Source organism: Spea bombifrons, chromosome 1 (genome assembly GCF_027358695.1).
Source record: "Spea bombifrons isolate aSpeBom1 chromosome 1, aSpeBom1.2.pri, whole genome shotgun sequence".
NCBI lineage: Eukaryota > Metazoa > Chordata > Amphibia > Anura > Pelobatidae > Spea > Spea bombifrons.
This window is the reverse complement of record NC_071087.1, coordinates 74,431,933-74,451,234: the sequence shown is the minus strand read 5'-3', so window position 1 is coordinate 74,451,234 and position 19,302 is coordinate 74,431,933. Positions and strand designations below refer to the sequence as shown.

General features: G+C 42.5%; 1 protein-coding gene across 1 annotated transcript; it reads right to left on the bottom strand.

The window, feature by feature from the left end:
- Window positions 1-16,363: 16,363 nt before the first annotated feature.
- Window positions 16,364-18,188, bottom strand: LOC128496880 (zinc finger protein 501-like). Its single transcript, XM_053466738.1, has 2 exons — window positions 18,185-18,188; window positions 16,364-18,023 (listed from the first exon to the last, which is right to left on the bottom strand). Exons 1-2 carry the CDS (start codon window positions 18,186-18,188, stop codon window positions 16,801-16,803), a joined length of 1,227 nt encoding a protein of 408 aa, XP_053322713.1. The 3' UTR covers window positions 16,364-16,800.
- Between the last annotated feature and the right edge of the window lie 1,114 nt (window positions 18,189-19,302).

Here is a 19,302-nt window from a genome sequence, read left to right as displayed (position 1 = left end):
ATAGCATTTGGTACCTGTAAGACTGAAAAAGATGTTTCTTAGGGTTTCTGACCTATGCTGGAGATGTAACATAGAGAAAGGCTCTTTAAAAACTGGATTAGTTTTGCCATATGGTCGTGTCAGTATTAGACACGTTAGAGATTACTCGTATTACATTTTCTCTCGAGTGTTTTCTCTTCCATCTAACATGGACAGATAAAAACCGTATTCAAAACAATTTAGCCCTTCATATATTAATGGCTGCAAAAATTTTATTAGCACGTAACTGGAAAAACCAAGAAGCTCCTCATTGGGAGAAACTTAAAGCTCAAATAAACTATCAATTACAAATGGAAACAAATCTTGTGGAAGGTAAACATGAAATAATTGCAGACCATGCCTTAAAAAATGGCTCCAGCGACCTAGTGGAGTAAATTACACTACATACAGAACAAATACTGTTTCTACTTCCAAGTATGGCGACTCGCTTTTTGTTTGTCACTTGTGTGACTGATCTCTGTAATAGGATTACCTTAAACCTTACATTATTTTATCTAAAGGTCTGCCTGTTTATTAATTATAGTATTTTAGTATGTGATATGTATTTATGTTTATGTTAGTCATGTTTTTAAAAAAAAGGAAAAATAAAGTATAAAAAAAAAGAATTACGTAAAAGTTCTAGCTTCTCTTTGAATGTCAGACAGAGAAGCCCCGGACAATATTCGACACACTGTGGACCTCATTGAAAAGGTGAAATTAAAGAACCAACTCGCTATTCTGCTTGCCTTAGATGCCGAAAAGGCATTTGACAGGATAGACTGGACCTACCCGTGGGAAGTCTTGGCTCACTTTGGTTTTCAAGGTCCCTTCCTGACCGGCATCCAAGCCCTTTACCAGAACCCTTCAGCGTCAGTAGCCCTAACGGGCTGTGATTCGACAGTTTGCCATTCGTAACGGCACACGACAAGGATATCAGCTGTCCCCCCTCTTCTTTGCCCTCTGCCTTGGTCCACTGGCCACAGCTATACGTTCGCGCCTGGACATATCCGGCATCTCAATTTCTGGTCGTCAGTACAAACTCGGTCTTTTTGCTGATGATATCTTACTTACTTTGACAAATCCTCACATCTCGCTCCCGAACCTATACTCAACCTTGCAGGACTTTTCCCAGATTTCGGGATATAAAATTAATAATTCCAAATGCAAAGCGTTAGACATCAACTTGGACGCTCACACTCTGCTTTCATGCAACTTTCCTTTCAAATGGTAAGCCGATCGTCTCGAATACCTCGGTATTCAGATTCCCTCTGATCAGAAGACACTTTACGCATCCAATTACCTGCCACTATTCACTATACTCACTATGACCTAAGTCATTGGTCCCGATACCCCTTTCCCCGGATGGGCCGCATATATGCGGTAAAGATGAATATCCTACCCCGTCTTCTCTACCTATTCCGGCCATTGCCGGCGCCGGTCAACATTCGGGATATTGACTCTTTTCAGGCCTGTGTTTTTCGGTTCATTTGGGCGTCGCGGAAAGCGAGAATAAGCTGCTCAACGCTATTCAAATCCAAGGAGACTGGGGGTTTAGCGGTTCCAAACCTACGCCTCTACTACCTTGCTGCCAGAATGTCACAATTAGAGGCTTGGTCCCTGCCGGAAGGTACGTTACCATGGGTAGATATCGAGAGGCACTGTATCTCTCACACCCAGCTGCAACTGGTCCTATGGATGAACTTGAAGAAACTATCAGGCTACACAATTCTCTCTCAGAATGGAATAAACACAGACACAAACTAGCGCTTATGGGGAAGGTTTCCCAGCTGACTCCCCTGATTCATAACCCCCTTTGGGGTGAGGACCCAGACAAGTTTCGATGGTGGGTTGACGCTGGATTGGGCTGGCTGGGGGCATTAGTCAAGAAAGGAAAGATGATTTCACTCACAGACCTGCAAACTCTGAAACACATGCCGAAACAGGAAACAGCCAACAGCAAGGTGGTCATGCCCACACGTACTCATCATCTGGACGACATTCTTCGAACTTCTCTCTAAGACACTAGGGGTCGGTATTAAGGAATGTCCGGAGGTGGCGCTGTTGATCATGGATGTGCCCTCGCCCCACGTGTCCCCTGCAAATAATAAGCTTATACAAAGAATCTGTGTGGCCATCAAACTGGAATCTAATATTGATCAAGAAAATTACTGCTAAGCTATGAGACAAGTTCCACAAATTTGAAGTGATATGGGGTCCATGGCTCACGGTGTTCTCCGAGAAGGTGACAGTTCTACCTCTGGTATACCTATGAGCGCTCCTGATGATGCACCCGGGAATATGTTCACACCAAAGAAACCCTTTTTTTCTCTTCTTCCCTCTCCTCTTTCCTTCCCTATGTGTAAGTGTATTTGTCTGAAACTCATATTCTGTTATATTCCTATGGCAATTGTATAACATCTAGGCTTCATTCTGGGACCACACATCTTGTAACACATGATATCGATATAATGTTATGCCATGATACAGTCATGTATTATTTTTGTATCTGTCTTTTCTTCTACTATTGCGAAAAAAAATGTAAACAAAAAAAAAATTAGAGAGTAAGGAAGAGTCTGAGAGAGTAAATGTTCCCATAATTAAAATGGGCCCTAATTTTTCTCCAAAACGAATGGTCAGTAATTTGTTGTCCAAAAATGTCTATTGTATATTGATAATTTAGAGGAGGAGGGGTACGTATTTGTTTATGGTGATACGGTTAAACTCAATCTTTCTTAGACACGCAGAATAACCCAGCAAGGGACGGAGAGAAGTGAATAAACCCCTTCTGAAGATTTTCTTTGATGTATACCTCCATCTCTGCTGGGGACAATGGATATACCCTACCACGAGGGGGTGGTAGGAGACCAATCGGGCAATGTGGAAGAAGGGTATTAGCCTTAATTGTGTTTAAAAAAATCTGATAATTCTTGATACTGGATAGGAATTAGAGACAAATTCAAGGAGGCGGTTGCAATGGTCAGTTTAGGAATAGGAGGCTTGTAGGAAATGCAGGAGGTGATTTCACCGCTGAACCAGTCAATTTCTTGGTTGTGTAATTGTAACCAGGGGTATCCCACAATGATGAGTGCAGACAGAGAGGATATTGTGTTCAGAACCAAAGTCTCTTTGTGAACACACCAATGCAGATTTCAGCAATGTGATAGCAGAGGTTACATAGAAGCTGCATACATTAGCAGCAGATACCACCTCAATCTGAAACCCTGCGGAACTTAGAACAGTTACAGGACAGCTGAAGACCTTTACCTCACACATTTTGCAAGCAGTGCAACCCCTCAAGATGATGCCATAATGTTTGTGTTAGGGGCAACTATATATTCTGGCATAGGCCTAGAGTGGCTGGCAGAGACGTAGCTAGCTCTTTTTATGCCCAAGGCAAGAACAGAATTGCACCCCCTGTATTTTTACGGAGGTTATTTTGAGGAAAGTATTTAAATAAACTGCAATTTAGTTACAATTTAGAATTAGAATTCAAATCAAATAGCACTACATAAAGAGCATAACAAAAGACTTTGCAAATTGCAGATGAACAATGCAAAACTTGCCATACTGCTATTTAAATACCAACATACTGGTGGATCAGTAGAAGGCATGCTCTTGAGCAGATATGGACACTGAATGCCGTCACAGTATCTTTAAAAACATATTGAAGATGTATATAACGTGTAAAACAAATGGCATTTTGACATACTTGTTTGGTTAACACCTCTAGAACGCGTTACATCATCTAAGGCAGGGGTGTCCAGTTTTTTCTGCAGTGGGCCACTTCATCAGAATTGTATATGTGTGCGGGCCGCACTCATTTTCCACTGTGAGAAAATAGGGCCTTTAATAAGATATGCAGATTAAAATAAAGTAAATGACACAAAACCTTTACTTTTCCTCTCACTGATTTCTAGGCCTAGAAAGCTTTGTGACTACAAATTCAGGATTCAGGATAATTACAAATGAAATAGGTCTATTTATTCTAGGGATACACCGAAGTGAAAATTCGGGACCAAAACCGAAAATTCAGGATTCACTTAGCCGAAACCAAAAATGACCTCCACCTTTAAAAATAATTTTAAAAATAAAATAAAAACACTTTTAATAAAAGTAAGTAACACACCACAATTGGACAAAAAAAATCAACAATATGACCTGGCATGATAGGAGTGTGATTGCTATCATCCCCAGGCAACCAGTAAATGCTGGAACCTATGCATGATGGGACTGCGATTGCTGTCAGAAATCACACTCCTATCATGCCAAGTCAGCCAGTACATGCTGGTACAGGGTGGCTGTAAGTGATGTGCAGACCCCATACTGCTGGCAGCATCAATACACAAGGGGGCAGCTAGCCAGGTTTCAGCATGTATTGGCTGACTTGGCATGATAGGAGTGTGATTGCTAACAGCAATCACAGTCCCATCATGCCTAGGTTCCAGCACTTACACATCGATGCTATCACACACACACATTCATTCACAGATTCATTCCCTTGATCGCGCATACGCATTCAAAAATGGTAACATGTAAAAATAATTTTCCACTGATGTCACCATCAGAGGAACCTTCCTTTTTTTCTCCATATTTTATACTTCTTTTTATAGTAAATATAATACAATCACAATAATGACATCTAAAGAAAGCCCTTATTGTCCTGAAAAAAAACAATATATGACTTGTGTAGATTCAGTAGACAGGAAAGAAGAAAAAACAACTAAACACGAGCACCGAACAAATGTTAAAAAAGCCATTGTCACGAAGGGTACAAAAAATAAAATCAGCCATTGTCATGAAGGGGTTAAACAACCGCCGCAATAATAATAGCAACTATTAATAACAATAATTACATGACTGTAGTTAGGATTATGAACTCATATTTCAGGTGTTTCTAAACCATATAATTTTTTAGTTTTATGCCATGTATAAATTACATTATTATTAATAATAATAATATTATTATTATTATTATTAATAATATAATCTGCATGCATGAACAAATGATTATAATACATTCACATGTATTTTTAAAAAGTATTTATTCAGTTTAAGTCAAAAGTATCTATGCATAACATGCTTAACTTCACCTCCAAATTGTTTCTGAGCAAGACCCTCTTTACTTGAATCAGTTTGTCTTGTCATTCCCCTCAAATACATGGACTGTAAGAAGCGCTGCATAAATTGTTGGCGCTATATAAAAGATAAAAATAATAAAATCTGACACCCATAATGAATAATAGTAATATAATCATTATCAAGAACTTGCACCCTGAAGATATGTAACGATACCTACTGAGTGTTAAGCAGTTTGTAGAGAAAATATACTTGGAACAAAAAAAAGAGTTAAAAATTATGAAAGCAAAATAAAAAAACTGTAAAATATTTAATAAAAAACTAAACAGTCTAAAAATTCACAATCAAAAATCAAACTATAAATGTAGTCTTATTTTTAACCCCTTCAGTCCCAGGGGTTTTTGGTACCTCAAACCCCAGAGCAATTTTGCCATTTTTGCGGTATGTCGGTTCAGCGATTATCCTCCTTTCCTGCGAATAGTGTACCCATGTAAACTATATATTGTTTTTTTCAAGGAGAGAGAGAGCTTTCTTTTGATACCATAGTTAGATGATTAAAACCCCTATTTTTATATATATATATATATTTTCCCTCTGAGTCCTCACAAAATTAGGTAAAGTGATGAAAAATCCCCTCCAAGTTTATCAATGCAGGTGTCCTGATTTAAGAAATATCTAATTTATATAGACTTCCCATACTTTCGCAGCAGGGAAACATACTAGGTGTACATTATTCGTAGAATTTGAATGCTTATGGCTTAATGGGTTTGGGGGTTGTGAACGGGGGAAGGAGGATCATACTTTTTAGATGTTATGTTAGGGCAATGGGATGTAAGGGTTTTTTTTCTTTTTTATTATTATTATTAGCTTTTTTATGTTTTTATTTTATTTATTTTTTATCAGCATGGTTAGAGGTCCTCTTAGTGACTATGTTCATGAATGTTATTAATGCCAGTGATGTCACAATGACATCAATTAGCTCACTTTATTGTTTTTTTAAATTATTTATTGTATTATTTTAGTGATTTTTTTTTTATTTTTCACTAACAATTTTTTTTCTTCGTTTCATTTTTCAATATGGGAGGAGACCTCACCTCCCTGCATCCCCCTGCACCGATCACACTGTGATCTCTATGCAAGTCCCCGCAGACTTGCATAGAGATCACAGTGTCTGTGCCTCATCCGGGTGACGTGAGCAGTGACGCACAATCGGGCATTTAAAAATGTAACAGTTTTCCGGCATTCATGCCGAAAGCTGTTACATGAGATTGGGCAGCAGAAAGCCAGCGGTGCTGGATTCTGCTGTCAAGGGGAGCTGTCATGGAACAAGTTTGTTTATTTTGTTATTTCCCCTTCTTCCATTAAGTGGCTGGTTGCCTTGGCAACTTTCCAATTCTCATAGCTGAGATTGGGCTATTCCTCCTCCCCTGCAACTTTTCTGTAGTTGGTTTGTCCTGGGTGTTTTTCCTGTTCCCCTGTATCTCTCCCCTGGACATTCTATCTCAGCAGCCTCTGTGAGTACAGGTTCTGATTATCTTCTCCCTTGCAAGGCAATCCGTTTTTACCTTCCCCTTGCAGAAGCACTTCCACCCATAACAAAGCACCTTCTTGTAGAGAAGCTCCAACACTTTACAACCAACAAGTGCCTTTATTTCTGTGACTTTCCTAATAAATCCTAAAGAAAATACAGAAGACTTTGTGTGCTTTTATAGGGGACGAGTTAAGCTATCTGACCTTATTCATTTCCTGGCATTTGACATTCATATCCAGGCATCTGACCCTGGGGTTCCAGAATAGTAAAAACGGATACCATGTGCTTTGGGAGCAGCACAGAAAGCTCCAGCTTTCCACAGCTTCAATATAAAGGCACCAGCGCTGCAACCCAGCTCAGTGTATTACTCACAGAATTATCACTCTTTTGTCTTGCCTGGGTTAACCTTCTGCCCAGCTACTAAGTTAGGAACAACAGTTATACTTACCCCTGTGCATGTCCCCATGGTTAAGGCTACCAAGGGCCACGCCACTGGACATCAGCCAAGATACTGCTACGGATACCTGTGAGTACAGCTACCTCTACGCTGACTGCTGCAGGACACCAAACGGCTCCAACCGCTGACACAGGTTACAGACCGCACGCCACACGAACTGGCTAAAGGCCTACACACACCTGCAGCATGGAAGAACTCAGACCCTCACCAGACACAACACATAAGAGTGACAGGTCAGACACTGAAACAGCGACACAACTGCAACAGATGCAGGAAGGCGCAAGGCCTAAGCGAACAGTTACACTGACACAAAAAGCCTGTGAAAAATATGAAGCTGACATTGAGATGCACCGTGCTAAGTTGGAAAAGGCATGGGAAGAAATCGAAATTGAAATGAGTGATGCCACAAATGTTGGCGAACAAGAAAAGGACATTAAGCGAGCCATAACTCAAATCAAGTCATGTCATAGACATTATGTAGCATTGTCACAAGCATATTTCACCTATCTGACAAGAACCAACACAATTAATAGCCTGAGAGAACGCGATCTGCAAAAAACAATCGATATGGAACGCAACGGCATTGTGCAGACCGCCATTATGGAGGCGCAAAGTGAAAGAAAGGAGCTCCTCCTGGAAACTGCATCGCAGCGCTCCAGCACATCCAGGCATTCTTCCAGGTCAAGCAAATCAGTGAAATCTAATGTGTCTAGTGCAAGCGCGAATGCCACCAAGGCACGAGCCGCCGCAGAGGCCGCGCGTGCTAGGGCCGAATATGGTCGGAAAGAGGCGGCCATAAGGGCAGAGAGAGCCCGCATAGAAGAGGAGGAGCAGGCAGCAGTGGCCGCCGCAGCAGCCACCAACGCTGCCATAGCACGTAGGAAGGCAGAGTTAGATGCAAATTTGAAAGCCCTAAGCAAGGAAGAGGATGCGGCCGCCGCCATAGCGCAAGCCGAAGTCTTTGAAGCAGCCGCACTACAGGACGGCGGGGAGCAGACCTATGACCAGACAGCTCCAGAAGATATAAATCAACGCACCGCAAACTATGTAAGGAGCCTCCTCAGCATCAATACCAGTACACCATCTCGGAATTGCCTGAGTGACATCTCAGATGCTGAAGACTCTCTAGGTCCACAAAGAATAGACACTGTTCTTTCAAGGGTACGCACAACCCGGGATAGCCAGGTTCTCAGCGGTGATCCACACGTCAGTAGGCATATGGATATACTGCAACAGTCTCACAGCTCAGGTAGGCCCACGCATAGAGAAACAGCTCCTCACACTGATCAGCGATCATCAAACATCCAGGCCAAGGAAAGGGAGAACACAAGGCCCTTCCGTGAAACCACACCAGAACAAGACCGACATATCGATGTATCAGGCCTAACAGACATGGGCAAGTACATGATCCGGCGTGACATGGTGCAGACAGGTCTTACCAACTTCGACGACCGTCCGGAGAATTACAGGATATGGAAATCCACATTCAAAGACGCTATCAAGAGTCTGGGCTTCTCGGCAAGAGAAGAACTCAGTCTACTAACCAAATGGCTGGGGAAAGAATCTGCAGAACATGCAAAGAGGCTCAGATCAGCAAATGTTAACCACCCCGAAGTGGGTCTTGATTTAGTATGGGAAAGACTAGAAGAATGCTATGGTAGTCCTGAAGCGATCGAAGACGCACTCTTCAAGAGAGTAGACAATTTTCCCAGAATTACAACCAAAGACTACTCAAAGTTGCGAGAACTTGGGGACTTGCTGCAGGAGCTGGAATCTTCAAGGGCAGACCAATCCCTAAAAGGGCTCAATGTCCTTGATTCTGCTCGTGGAGTGAAACCCATCCTGGAAAAGCTACCCTACAGCCTCCAAGAGAGATGGACTTGGCTCAAAATATAAGCGTGAGAAGCAAGTTGCCTACCCCCCTTTCTCATTCTTCTTGAGTTTCATTCGCGAAGCAGCCCGGTCAAAAAATGACCCCAGCTTCATGTTAGATACACATACTGCACCCAGTGCAAGGAACACGAGGAACGAAAGGCCAGCAGCCAGGTACAATAACACTAGAACACCCATCTCCGTCCACAGAACGGACGTGTCCTCTATGACTCAAATGAGTTTAGACCAGTCGGTCGATGGAAACAAGAAACCAAAAAACCCTAACAAAGAATGCCCCATACATAGAAAGCCACATCCGCTTAGCAAGTGTATTGGGTTCAGAATGAAGCCCATAGAGGAGCGTAAGGCCCTACTCCGAGAATTGGGGATTTGTTTTAAATGCTGTGCTTCTACAAGTCACCTATTCAAAGAGTGTAAAGAAGCTATAAAGTGCACAGAGTGTGGCAGTGACAGACACGTAGCAGCTTTACATCCAGAGACATTTAAGACTAAAACAATCAAGGCCCCTAACCTTGTTACAAAGCAGGGCGGGGAGGAAGAAGAGCCAAGCACACCCCCCCCTATCTGTAGCATCTAAGTGCACCGAGGTCTGTGGGGAAGCCAGTGATGGCAGATCTTGTTCTAAAATATGTCTTGTAGCCGTGCACCCAGACGGACAACCTGAAAGAGCCATAAGGATGTATGCCATCATCGATGATCAAAGCAATCGATCGTTGGTCAGGTCAGAATTCTTTGACCTTTTCAACATACAAGATAACACCTCCCCTTATACGCTCCGGACGTGCGCAGGGCAGATAGAAACAACAGGGAGGAGAGTAAATGGCTACACCATATGTTCAGTGGACGGCAAAGTAAGGATGCCTCTCCCCACACTCATCGAGTGCAATCATATGGCGGAGGACAGAAGCGAAATCCCTACACCAGATGTGGCACGCCACCATCCCCATCTGCAGGCGATAGCTGATCGCATTCCACCACTAGATGGAAGTGCCCAGATCTTGCTGTTACTTGGCAGAGACATCATGAGAGCACATAAAATCCGTGAGCAACGAAATGGGGAGCATAATGCTCCGTGCGCACAAAGGCTCGATCTAGGATGGGTGATAGTGGGCGAAGTGTGTATTGACAAGATACGCAAACCAGATAATGTAAAAGCTCTACGAACAAACCTACTGGAGAACGGTCGTATATCTCTCTTTAAACCATGTCCATATCACTTCCATGTCAAAGAGAAGCTTGGAAACAAAGATAAACAAGGGTATACGATCAAAACACAAGGAGACATTCTTCAGTCAGAAAAATACACTGATGACCTAGGATGTACAGTGTTCCAGACGACAGGGAATGATGACAAGCAAGCACTATCAATAGAAGACAGAGAATTCCTGAAGATAATGGATAAGGAGTTCTTCAAAGACGAATCAAACAGTTGGGTGGCGCCGTTACCGTTCCGTTCGCCCAGAAGACGCCTCCCAAACAACAGAGAGCATGCCATCTCTAGACTTAATTCGCTCCGCCGTAATCTACAAAGGAAATTGGAGACCAGGGATCATTTTGTGGCCTTCATGCAGAAGATATTCATTAGTGGTCACGCAGAACCAGCACCTCCTCTGAATGAAGGCGAGGAATGCTGGTACCTTCCCTCATTCGGCGTCTACCATCCCCAGAAACCTGGTCAAATCCGAGTAGTGTTTGATTCCAGTGCTCAGTACCAGGGAGTCTCTCTAAACAATGTCCTCCTCACTGGACCAGACTTGACAAACAGTCTTCTAGGAGTGCTGATCCGCTTCCGCAAGGAGCCAATTGCCATTACAGCAGACATCCAACAGATGTTCCACTGCTTTGTTGTAAGAGAAGACTCCAGAAATTACCTAAGGTTCCTGTGGTACCAGAACGACGACATAGATGACAAAGTCATAGAGTGTAGAATGAAAGTGCATGTCTTTGGCAACAGCCCATCGCCGGCTGTGGCTGCCTATGGGCTCAGAAGGACAGCCCAAGAAGGAGAGGAAGAGTATGGGAAAGACGCTAGAGATTTTGTTGAGAGAGACTTTTATGTGGATGATGGGTTGAAATCGGTTCCCACAGAAGAAGAAGCCATAGAACTGCTCAAACGGACTCAAAGGATGCTAGAAACTGCCAATCTAAGACTGCATAAAATAGCTTCCAACAGTGCCACGGTAATGAAGGCATTTCATATAGATGATCACGCAAGTGCCCTGAAGAATTTGGATCTAGGGACCGACACACCTCCCATACAGCGAAGTCTGGGGTTAAGCTGGAACCTCAAGGCAGACACATTTACATTCCAGGTGTCCATCGAGGAAAAACCCTACACCCGACGTGGAGTCCTGTCTACTGTAAACAGTCTCTATGACCTGCTGGGATTCGTTGCCCCAGTCACAATACAGGGAAAGTCTCTCCTCAGAGAATTATCCTTTGAAAAACAGGACTGGGACACCCCACTACCTCCAGAAAGGCGTAAAGAGTGGGAGACATGGAAAGATTCCTTGAAGACCCTCGAGCAACTTCAGATCCCACGCCCTTATTCGCCGACATCCCTCACCACTGCATTCAGCAAAGAGCTTTGTGTATTCTCAGATGCCTCAACAAAGGCAATAGCAGCGGTGGCTTACTTAAGAACCGCAGACGCAGATGGTAGACATCATACCAGGTTCATCCTTGGCAAGGCTAAGCTGGCACCCCAACCAGACCATACTATACCTAGATTAGAACTATGTGGCGCAGTATTAGCAGTAGAGCTGGCAGAACTCATTGAAAATGAAATAGACTGTAAACCAGATGCTATCAGGTTCTATACGGACAGTAAGGTGGTGTTAGGTTATATATGCAATAAGAAAAGAAGGTTCTATGTATACGTGGCCAACCGAGTAGAAAGGATCAGGAAATCGACCCAACCAAGCCAATGGCACTACGTGCCCACAGATCAGTATCCTGCTGATATCGCCACTAGATCAGTGCCTGCAGCATATCTACAGAATACGTCATGGTTTACCGGACCAACGTTTCTGACACAACCCGATAAAACACTGTCAACCGTAGCTGATCACTTCGAACTTGTGGATCCTGAAAGGGACCTAGAAATAAGACCCCAAGCATCCGTTCTACTGACAAGCATACTGCCCAGAAACATGTTCGGATCACAACGATTCCATCGCTTTTCAAGCTGGACAGCCCTTCTCCGAGCAATGGCACACCTTAGACACATAGCCATCTCTTTCCACCATATGCCTGATGATAAACTGACCACCTATCCTACGGATTGGGAAGCGCACAGGTAGTCTGAACTGTGCACCCACCGGATATCCCTTGCCGAAGGAACCCTGGAGCCAGTGGCATTACATCACAGTGAGAATGTGGACTTTTGTTTATTGTTGTTGTGTATTTACATATGTTCCACATAAGGGTATATATAGTGGTATCTCCAGATACCAGACGGGGAGTGTCATGGAACAAGTTTGTTTATTTTGTTATTTCCCCTTCTTCCATTAAGTGGCTGGTTGCCTTGGCAACTTTCCAATTCTCATAGCTGAGATTGGGCTATTCCTCCTCCCCTGCAACTTTTCTGTAGTTGGTTTGTCCTGGGTGTTTTTCCTGTTCCCCTGTATCTCTCCCCTGGACATTCTATCTCAGCAGCCTCTGTGAGTACAGGTTCTGATTATCTTCTCCCTTGCAAGGCAATCCGTTTTTACCTTCCCCTTGCAGAAGCACTTCCACCCATAACAAAGCACCTTCTTGTAGAGAAGCTCCAACACTTTACAACCAACAAGTGCCTTTATTTCTGTGACTTTCCTAATAAATCCTAAAGAAAATACAGAAGACTTTGTGTGCTTTTATAGGGGACGAGTTAAGCTATCTGACCTTATTCATTTCCTGGCATTTGACATTCATATCCAGGCATCTGACCCTGGGGTTCCAGAATAGGAGCTAAGGCTGTCAAACATCCCTGCCGCTGCAAGAAGGGCAGGACGTACCGGTACGTCCATAGGGGATTCTTGAGATGTGTTTTTTGGAGGTACCAGTACGTCCATAAGAGACTGAAGGGGTTTAACTAATAAAGAGAACAATGAAATATGCCAAATGTTAAGTAAGCAAAAACGTCAGTCGAGGCTATTTGTACCAGTAAACCAGTTTTACCTGGTACTATTATTTTATTATTTTTAAGAGGCTATCTTTGCTGTAGTTTTGACATTTGTGAATATTTAGACTTTGGTATCATCTTCCAGCAGGGGGTCTAATGAATCAGAAGAATTCATAAGGTTTACAGGGCATGCAATTATATTAGAAATATCAGATATAAAATATAAGATGGAAATATACACTGAAAAGCCTTATAGGTAAAGAGAAGGATTTTCAAGGTGGTATGTCCGTTTATAGGAAACTAAGACACTGATTTTTAATAACTACCTGGTGTCCAATATTTAGGACAATCCCAGTTTAAAAAGGATAAAACAATAACCCTGATGTTTTTAAGATATGAACTTGTGTTCATGAACAGATACAGGAAAAAATACTGATGGTAAGTTCCTGATTTAAAATTCATATAACAGTATCTATAAACAATTCCCACAAAATGTGTCCAATAAAACAAGTGTTAATGGTCCTTTAAGGGGTACTTTAATGCCTTAGCCTAGGAGAGTACCCCCTTTGTCACCAATGATGTACAAGGTATGCGTCAGGGGTGAGGTCCATATGGCTTACCGCAAGGACCCGGAGCTCCCAATGATGGTATTCAGGAGTTAATGCGCAGTAGCGGAGTCGGACGGGGTAACTGCCCTCTCCCGGGGGATGAGCACCTAGGGTAGTGCGGCCACATACCAGGGCCCTGACATAGCAGCGTATGTTTTCCAGTACAAAACCTGGTGATATCCGGTAGGCACCCTGGAGAAGGCATGAGACATAGCTCTACAGAGAAATATGCAGGAGGCTGCAGGCTGGGATTAGGGAAGCTAAGCAGAGTAATAGCAGAGGGTATAGAGAAACAAAACAAGCAAGGGGACTCAGCAAGCAAGGGGGGCAGAGCGAGCAACTGGGACTTAGAAAGAAACTGGGAGACCGAGCAAGAAACATAGCGAGAGAGAAAACATGGGAAACTGAATAAAGCATAACCAGCAAAGCCAAACATAAATAAGAATACACAGAACACAGATTCTAAACATAACCAGACAAGACATACATGTTACAGGACACAACAAAGGACAGGGAACAAGGCAAAGAACACAATTGACGATCCGGGCACGTCATGTGAAAACAAACGGTTAAAGACAATTGACGTGCCAGGACTGTCATGACTTCAAACAGGTGCAGAAAGCGATCTATGTTCGCTTTCTGCAGCCAAATGGTGTTGCTGTAATGCCTCAATGTCAAGGCATTCAGCAACATCAAGATCGGGGGGGTCAACATCAGCCATACACTGTATGGCGGCAGACAGTGTATGCATTTTTAGATCTGTCTCTATAAGGTTAGGCGACACATTTTTAAGATACTTGACAATACACTAACCATGCTTTTGAAAAAAAAAGTTTCACTCTTGAGTTGCTCCTGTGCCCCTTAGCACTGTGCAGAGCTTAAATATGATGTTACGTGGCTGTATGGTGTATGCAGCCACAAGAGAAAAAAAAACTTGCCGATCAATATTGGATGGGCATCGACTCTCTCTGATGAAGCACCTGTAGTCTGAGACATATTTGGATTTGCTGTGCTGCAAAATAAGCCTCAAATTTGGTTTTAGTGCTCTTGTGGCCATTTTAGTATAGTATAGTAGGTTGAAAAAATACTTCAGTCCATCAAGTTCAACCTTTCACACATACCTAGTTCTAAAGTTCTAAAGTAAGGCTGCAACTAACGACTAGCTGGCCGATTATTGTTTCGATTAATCGGATAAAAAAAATAAATGTAAATGTGTTTATTTAAAATAATTTAATGAACAGACTGGATGTTAAAAACAAAAGGCATAATAAAAAAAACTTTGCACATTTGAGCCCAGGCTTGCCACACTGCCGACCAGATATGCCCCTTATACCCCCAGATATGCCTTATACCCCCGATATACCACTGTGCCCCCCCCCAGATATGCCTTATATCCCCATATGCCTTATATCCCCATATGCCATAGTGCCCTCTGATATGCCTTATACCCCAGATATGCCACTCTGCCCCTGAATATGCCTTATACACCACAGTGCCCCCCTGGTATGCCTTATAACCCCCAATATGCCACTCTGCCATCCAGATATGCCTTATGCCCCTCTACCCCCCAGATATGCCACTGTGCCCCCTGATATTCCTTATAACCCCCTATATACCACTCTGCCCTCCCTGATATGCCTTATACCTCCACATATGCCACTCTGCTCCCCCACAAATATGCCTTATACCCCCTATATGCCACTGTGCCCTTGATATGCCACCCCCGACTTACCCCCGTGCTCCAGACTCCTTGGTGTCTAGTAGGGGCAGCCGGTGAACGTCTGCACGATGCACGTAGACAACCTCTGCTGGTGGCCGGCGCTTTCGCTGGAGCTTCTATGACTGAGCACCGGAAGGTCATGGGACGCCGGTGCTCTATCATAGAAGCCCCAGTGCCGGCAGTAGCGGAGGATGTCTGTGCGCATCGCACAGACGCCCGCCAGCTGGCAGAGAGGATGATCCAGGTCCCCTGCAGCGCTGCGGGGGATCTGGATGTTTGTGTTACTATCCGACCTCTATTTGAGGTTGGATTATAAAACAAGGGATATTTTTCAGAGCATTTGCTCTGGAAAAACCCTCATCTTATAATCGATAAAATTGATTCAACTAATCGATAATGAAATTTGTTGGCAACGATCGATTTTATAGATTAGTTGTTGCAGCCCTAATCTAAAGTTTTGTACGCGTCATTAGCCAACCAGCACAAGTAAATAGCTATCCAGCAGTATGTGGGATATACAAGATCACAGAAAGGAAATATTTACATACTTACACCGATATGTTTTTCATGGGCAAGGCAAAATGTAGGTAAAATTTTTTTGTGTTCTAGAAAAAATACCCAGTGTAGTTACCATACTTGCTGACAGGTTTAGTCTGACCTAATGATGGATATTTTGTTCTCTGTAATGGCACAAGCTAAAAATTTCCCAAGCAAGGACTGACAAATCATTTATGCACAGTCTGCTCTGGTTCTGCTGCTAGTTTCGTGTTTTATCTTTTTGCCTATTTTTCACTTTATTGTCCACCTCTAAGCAGAAGCTAGTATACAATATACATACACAAAATAATAAACAGTGGGGCATTTTGGGCATCCCAGTAAGAAGGATGTCATGTCCTAAGCGACAAGCATATAATACATCCAACATACATGACTTTTTGTTGGTAATCCATCAAACACATTTCTCAGAAATGAAACATACTAATTTTAATACTAACAGCTAATGTATAAACAAGTATTATCACCACATGCAGAGGTTACTTAATACTTGTATACAGTGGTATGGTGTGCACTAAATAAAACTGAATCTCCCATGAAATATAGTGTAAACCACCGTGAAGTGCTTTGTTTGCTACAAAGGCCCAGTAAATGTAGTGCATGCTTGCATGCTAAATCTTTGTATAAAGCTAAATATGCCAGGCAACAGAACATTAAAACCATTAAAATAATTCATGCTCTGAGTTTATTGAAATAAGAAGCCAGCACTGTCATGAAGGGATCCTTTCAGAGAAACATTTACTCTAATGGTTTTAAGTGAAAAACACTGTATTCTTAAGTCAATAAATATAATAGAGAGAAACAAAAACAGTTTTGTCATGATGGATTAAACCCTAAAATTTAATTTATTGCAGTTTCTCCAGAAACATGGGTCCTGAGATGCTCTAAAAGAATTGAACCATCATTAAATGTTTCCCCACATGTGGCACAATTATATGGCTTGTCATCACTGTGAACTTTTGTGTGCCTCACAAGACTTGACTTGTCTTTAAATCTTTTTCCGCATTCACTGCAAGTGTAAGGTCTTTCTTCTGTATGGACTTTCTGGTGCCTAACCAGAGCAGAGCTACCAGTAAAACCTTTTCCACACTCACTACATAAGTAGGGTCTTTCTTCTGTGTGGGTTTTCTGGTGTTTGATAAGAAGCGAGCTGTGGCTAAAGCTTTTCCCACAATCGGTACATGTAAAAAGTTTTTCTACAGTGTGAACACGCCAGTGCACCACAAGACTCGAACTCTGAGTAAATCTCTTCCCACATTCAGAACAGCTATAAGGTCGCTCTCCAGTGTGGACTCTCTGGTGAGTAACCAAATTTGAGCTGCTGCTAAAGCATTTTCCACAAATCTCACACGAATAGGGTTTTTCATTTGTATGGACTCTAAGATGTGTACGAAGCTGTGAGCTACAGGTAAAGCTTTTTCCACATCCAGGACAATGCCATGATTTCTCTCCTGCATGGACCTTCTTGTGTTTCACAAGATTTGAGCTTCCACTAAAGCATTTCCCACATTCATTACAGCTGTAGGGTCGTTCGCCTGTATGAATCCTCTGGTGGGTAACAAGATGTGAGTTCTGACTGAAACTTTTTCCACATTCAGTACACATGAAAGGTTTTACATCAGAATGAACTCTGAGATGGCGGGCCAGACTAGAACTCTGAGTAAATTTTTTGCTACATATAGTGCAAGTATATGGCCTCTCACCAGTGTGCGTCCTCTGATGCACTGTAAAATCAGGTTTACGATAAAACATTTTACCGCACACCATGCACATGTACTTAGCCACAATCTTCTTGCAAATGTCAGTTCTTTTTCCATCCCCTTCAAATACGTTTTGTGTTCCATTTTCAATGCAAATATTATCATCAGTGGTTACAGAATTGTCTTCTGTCTTTGAAGTTAAATCCTCAGATGAAGTAAACCCCTGAGGTGAATTTGTAGAGGAGAGTGCCTGTTCGTTGGTAGACTCTGATGGGTTAAGAGAACTTTCATCCTCACTACTGTTTTCTTCTGTTTCTAAGATAGAATGATCAGGCAAAATGTCTTCCATCTTCACTTGGAAATCTGTAGATGTAAATATTATACTAGTCAGCTTGTAATACTTAAAAATATATAATACATATAATACCCTTGTCACATTGGGAATTGTCAGTCCGGCTCAGCATTTAAACTCTCACAAACTCAAGTATCAGAACACTACAGCTATTCTGTCTGCTGTGACCCACCCATTTCAACCCCTGCTACAATAATTGGCCACCATCCCCTTTCCTGCACCCTATGCTCAGAATAAGAAAAAGTGAGTGATGTTACATCCCCTACATTAAAGGGGATGTTGCAGGGAATCCTGTAGATGTGGAAAGGACTTGCATGGTCTGTAGACCCCAATTCGGTCATAATGCCTCTCTGAGTGAAGGAAACAGTTGAGCAGTGTAAAAAAAAAAAAGTGCTGTCAGAAAATGTGTGCTGGAATGATATGAGAAATGAGGGTGCTGTGAAAATAGAGAAGTGAGGAGAAAATAGAGAAGTGAGAAGAAAAAAGGAGATGAAGAGACAGAAGAAAGAGGAGGAGATGGAAGAAAGCAATAGACAGGGGAAGTGAAAGAAAGGGAGAAAAAGAAGGAAGAAAGAGGGGGAGAGAGAAATGGTGAAAGAAATCAAGAAAATATGAGGGGGAAGGGAGAGAAAAAAAAAAGGTGGAAAGTGAAAAACATAGGGGAAGAAATGTGAGAGAGGGACAGAGAAAAAAAGAAAAAATGATGGGCACATATCATAGTAAATAGTTAAACATGCCACTGGATCTGTTTATTACTAAATTTTGTAGCCACAGGCAATGTTCCATCTAATTTTTCTTAGTTGACGTGCCCAGAAAATTTCTCTTGTGCAAAAATTTTCACAGAGCAAAAATTTTGTGCGCACAATATCCGCGCCGCATAAAGTTTCAAAACAATTATTATTTTTTTCTTTTTTTGGGAAAAACTGTTGTGCGCACAAGTTTTGGACGTGTGCACTCTCTAAAAAAGCTATGTGCGCGCACACAAGCGCACAGCTTAGAGGGAACACTGGCCACAGGCCACTTACTTCACAGTGAAGTTAACTAGCAACCCATTCTTGAAAGGCTAGACAGCCTGACAAGAAATAAAATAGTTCATAATCAGCATTGTAAAGCTAATGCTCAAAAAAAATATCCCTTGGCTTATATTCAAGCCATTCAAATAGAGGTCTGACTACAAGACTAAGATCCAGATCCCACGCAGCACTGCAGGGGACCTGGATCCTCCTCTCTGTCAGCCGGTGGGCGTCTGTGCAACGTGCACAGACATCTTCCGCTACTGCTCCTCCATAG